At 34.8% G+C, this 5,328-nt stretch overlaps 1 protein-coding gene across 1 annotated transcript; it reads right to left on the bottom strand.

The window, feature by feature from the left end:
• Positions 1–327: 327 nt before the first annotated feature.
• Positions 328–3,937, bottom strand: LOC141424270 (taste receptor type 2 member 140-like). The gene is made up of 2 exons (XM_074077830.1): positions 3,092–3,937; positions 328–441 (listed from the first exon to the last, which is right to left on the bottom strand). Exons 1-2 carry the CDS (start codon positions 3,920–3,922, stop codon positions 328–330), a joined length of 945 nt encoding a protein of 314 aa, XP_073933931.1. The 5' UTR covers positions 3,923–3,937.
• Positions 3,938–5,328: the final 1,391 nt, after the last annotated feature.

Genomic DNA, 5,328 nt, shown 5'->3' with positions numbered 1-5,328 from the left:
CACATTGATTTCCTGTGCGTGGGTGTTACCTTCTAGGTTAATTCTTTTTGATCTAACCTTTTCTCTAGTTCCTGGTCCCCTTTTCCTATTGGCCTCAGTTGCTTTAAGGTATCTGCTTTAGTTTCTCTGCACAGCCCTGGCTTTTCAATATGATATGATATGAATCAATTCAATCCTTAAAGACAAATTTGGGGAAATAATTTACAATCCTAGTTGAACTCCTCAGCTTTAAAAAATGTCAGAGTTGCCCTCTAGCATCTAATGTTTTGAAAAGATTTCTCGCATGACTCTATTTGCCTCTCTCTCATTGGAAAATACTTTCATTATTCAGATACTCTGAATTTTGCTTCGCCTCCGATGGCTGCAAATTTCTTGTAACATATACCAATATGAACATTTATACGATATTGCATTGAGTGTAGAACGCATATACCAGATGACCTGCTACTCCTTTATATACCACTCTTAACATGTCACTAGATTTTATTGTCAGAGGAGAGGGAAATACATAATAATCTTCATAATATAATGCACACTTGATACCTTTCACAGAGATTTCATCAAGAAGGATAAGAAAGGAAACAGATAACGCTGGAGATCACTTTTTAAAGTATATCAAAACACAGCATGTGAGCACACACCTATAATCCCAGCACTCAAGAAGTTGAAGCAGTAGGATCTCAAGTCTAAGTCCAACCTGGGCTACATATAGAGGCTCTGTCTCAAAGTGAAGATAGTATTATAATGACTGGTGAGACTAGAGGTGTGATTTAAGTGGTAGAGTGCCTGCTTTACAAATGCAAAGTCCTGAGTTCAAACCTCAGTCCCACAAAAAAAAAATGACTAGTGAAACACTAGCAAACTCCCCATTGACTAAAGGAGTTGCCAGTTACCTGCACAACTGCATTACACTGTGATGCAGTTCGTTATGTAGCCAAAACAAATTAAGGGATTATAAATAATTGGAGAGAAGTAGTCATTGTAAGTAATTGTATGCATATGATGTAATTTTCTCTGCAAAAGATAATAGAATGATCTGGGCCTGGAGGTGCAAGCCTCTAATTTAACTACTCATGAGGTAGAGATAGGAAAATTGTGGTATGAGGCAAAAGTGTGATGAACTATCTGAAAAAAAAAAAAAACTAAAGAAAAAGAGCTATGCTTAATGCCTGACAAGGAAAATGAACTGAGTTCAACTCCCATTACCACCAAAAAACAAGCTTGATAAGTCAGCTTGCTTCTAATTAGCAAGCAAACAAAATAATTATAATACCAATTTGTGTACATATTATCCAGATACCAAAAATCACAGAAAATATTAGAACATTAATATAAGCACCAAAATTGCATATTTTAATTCCATTAGATTCTGGATGTCATTGTGAAGAGCCTCTGAGGTTTCATTAGAAATTTGAGGACAGCCTGCCTCTTGTGGGGGTGATTACTGTGGTTCTCCACTGTCTTCTTCACACAATACTGTCTCTTAACATCTTAGAACCTCAGGTTCTTCACATGATTTACATTACTACACATGTGAGTACTAAAAAGACATTTAATACACAGAGCACCTGCCACATAAATATTATAATTTTCTCTTTTTATTGGCTACCTGTTATAGATTTTTATTTTAGAGTATCTTGTCCACTTAAATATCTCCAAAAGGCACAGAGAAAATATGTTCAACATATATAGATTTTCAATGAAGTATCTAGACTATAGAAAATCCATACCAAACACAAAACCAGCAATTGGAAGGGATTTCTTGGTGAAATTAAGCCACAAAGAGTTGTTCATTTCTAAAAATGTACAAGATACTATCCTGCTGAAGATTTAACAGCACTGACCCATGACCTTACTTCCCTCTCTTTAACTTTTATCTTGAACCTAACTTATTATAAAAATTTTATCTATTTCATTAAAGTTATGCATTTTTACTTGCCTTTTATTTCTGTCATATAATCAGTAGTAACACGTGTTATTTTTTATTCATGACAAATATCTGAGAGCTACAACTTCAAGAAGGAAATATTTGTTTTAGTTAATGGTCTCAAGGTTTCAATCCATGATCAGCTGCCTCCTTTGCCTTGGACCTGAGGTGCAACCGAGCATCATGGCAGCTGGAGTGTGGCAGAGGAGGCTGTTCACCACATAGGGTCAAGGAAGCAGAGACAGACAACAAGTAGACCCTGGACAAGCTGCCCTTGAGGCACGCCCCCAGTGACCTACTTCCTCCAACTAGGCACCACCATGTAACATTTTCCGTCATTTTCCAGTAAGTCATCAAATTATGAATTCATCAATGAATTAATCTGCTGATTAGATTAGAACCCTCATGAACCACTCATTTCTCAATTATTATATCAACAAACTGGGAACCAAGTCTTCAACACATGAGACTTAAGGGTGCACGTCATATGCAAACTATAGTCTAACAACATATGAAAATAACAAAAGTACACATTAACAATGTGTTAGCCACTTACTTATATGTTACTCTAAATTTATGTTGCTATGACAACCTGGTTGTGTTCCACCCCAGAAACATACAGGTACATGTTGACAAAAAGTATAATAAAAGTACATCTCCAGTGTGATATTCAATTAAAAGTTTATAGTCATCCAAGATTTGCATTTTATGCATTAAAAATAAAATTGATTTGGTACATATGTGAAATTATATTTTTATTTTACTAGGTCTCATATGCATGCATACATATTATATAACTTATACATTGCAGGTTAACCATTTTTAGATCATTTTAAAAGCTAGTGATTGACAATAAATTATATTAAAATAAAGGTTGCTAATATTTAAGTGGTCCATACTTATATACTTTTATAAGTTTGTTCACATATACACTTGTATATATTCCACAAAAGTTGTAATATATTTGTACAGTTTTTATTCCAAACATAGATTTTCTAAAATTCACAAAATAACAGAATGGAAGAATTTTGAATGAGCATCAATTGATTATAAAAGGACTTCATGTTAACTGGTTTTCCTCTGGAATATGCAAGATGATCCCAAAATCATTTAGGAATATGAGAGTCTCACATCTTTGCACCTGCACTTCAGCCACAATAGCACAGAGATAGAGACCTGTCTTAGCTTACTGTTTCCCAGAATCAGGATACAGGAGTGGACTGAAGGAAAAACAATTTCAGCAGCATTGAAAACCCAAATGATCTGAAATTTCTCCAGAAATCCAAAGCTACAAAGCTTTAGAGCAAGAGTCAGAAAGAAAATGGTATACAATAAGAGGAAAGCAATAACAGTTTTCAAGGCTTTTATGTGTGCCATGGTGCTGACATCTCTGGATCCTTGGGCATTGTGCTGCATCTTCTTGTGATGTTTCCACAGGGAAAAGATTAGCAGGAGAAAAGCTGTCAGGGACACAAGAAAGGGTATAGACAGGAAAATGATGGTGGTGATTAAAATAAACCTGGAAAATTGTGCAAAAGTCCTTGAACTGGAAGTGTAAGACATGTTCCTTTTAGATTCTTCAATCCAGATGTCAATACGCTTATTGATCAGTACAATATGGAAAACCAAGAGGGGCAGAGACACTATCAATGTCATTGAAACAACTCTTTTAACTCTCCACTTTAGGTAAAAAAATATAGAGTTAGAAAATCTGGCTATTTTGAGAAAATAAAAGATGCTGAGCCCCGCAGCAAGCCAGATATTAAAATAATCCGTCACCACCCAGGCAGTATTGATCACTCTCATCACTTTTCCAGTCTTCTCTAAGGCTGGGTACAGTGCAGAGATCAACATATTTAAGAGAAATAACCAGAGCATAGCAATTCTGGAGATGGCCAAAGCAGTGAGAATTCGGTCAACTGAAGACATCTTTCTTCTCTTGACCCAGTCCATGCAGTTCACCAGTGCTATGAATCCATTTCCTAAATTTCCCATTATGAATTCCACACTTAAAATGGTTGTAAATGTGCTCTGTATGACACTTTCCATTGTCTCTAACAGACAATTTCTAATATCATCATTGAAGACTTATTCATATATTCATTTAAAATGATATCTAGGTGTATTATAGCATTCTTTATGGAAGTATTACCTTTTTCTAGACAGTCCAGCTGAGCTTCATGCCTTAAACTCAGTAGATTGAAGTATTTGTTAGTTGATGATAAAGCAAATGCTGAAATATATTTTACCAATATGCAAATAAAGATATACATGTATATATTTGCATTATTTTCTTGGTTTTGCCTTATCAAAATATTTTAATCTCCTTACATGCATTTTAGGCAATTAAAATTAAACAATTCTAATATATATAGCAGGACACAAGATTCTAAACAAATACATAGAATTTCTTAAGCCTTCAGGTTTAAAAAACACTTCAAAATTAGATCTGTACAGAGTAATACATACATTGTCCAAATCTCTTTCTGCAAATAAATCCACAGAGATCACTACTCTTTGAATATGTGGTTCTAGAATAATACTCCTTTCTCATTTTAGTTTTACATAGTCACACACACATACACACACACACACACACACACACACACACACTTGCATTAACACACATTTATTTGGATCCAAATCCTCTTCATTTTTCACCTCAATTCAGTTTTGGTATTTAGTTGACATTTTTGTGCATCTAGCTCATTGTTATACTATAATATTTATTAAGATAATGTTTTAAAGTGTTTTCAAGTATAAATGATGCAGTACTAATGTAAACATTCAATTAACTTGGGACCATTTTACCTGTGCATCTAAATAGAAATCTATTATGTTATAAGTAGTGACTGATCTTGAACAAGTTCATTCACACAGTAAGAATCCTCCTCATTCCCTGTCTCTCTTTGCCCCCTCCAGTACTTTCCTCCACTTTATCCACCTCCCCTCACTTCCCACAAATGTCTACCTATGTCACACCACAAGCACCAACATATATTAAGGAAGATATCTTAGCTGTGGAGAATTAGGAATAAGTTCACTGACAGAATCATTTTTATTATCTAAAATTAATGAAAGAATAAATTGCATAAATCCAGGAATGGCTAGCAAGGACAGCAGAAAACATGTATCATAATATTCAGAGATAGTAGAGAAAGACATGGCTATTCCATTCCATTGTGCAGAGCAAGCATGAATCCCAGTCCCCTAAAACAATACTGAGCAGAGAAAGCAAAGCCAAGATATCTTAAAATTTCTTAAAAATTCCCAACATTTAGAATGAAGACATATTGAGAAAATAAGTTAAACATTTTTCAGGAAAGTTCCTAGAAATAGAAACACGAGCATACCATCATTAGAGAGGCAGGAAGGTCCCCTGATTTGGCTCCATCCACGTA

Source organism: Castor canadensis, chromosome 6 (genome assembly GCF_047511655.1).
Source record: "Castor canadensis chromosome 6, mCasCan1.hap1v2, whole genome shotgun sequence".
In the NCBI taxonomy this organism is placed as follows: domain Eukaryota; kingdom Metazoa; phylum Chordata; class Mammalia; order Rodentia; family Castoridae; genus Castor; species Castor canadensis.
The sequence above is the reverse complement of the archived record's forward strand: the minus strand, read 5'-3'. Positions and strand labels throughout refer to the sequence as shown.

Coding starts and splice junctions, on each gene's coding strand:
- LOC141424270 (XM_074077830.1), bottom strand. CDS start 3,922: ATGGGAAATTTAGGAAATGGATTCATAGCACTGGTGAACTGCATGGAC. Junction 442..3,091: donor TAAGACAGGTCTCTATCTCT/GTGCTATTGTGG, acceptor AAGGAGTAGCAG/GTCATCTGGTATATGCGTTC.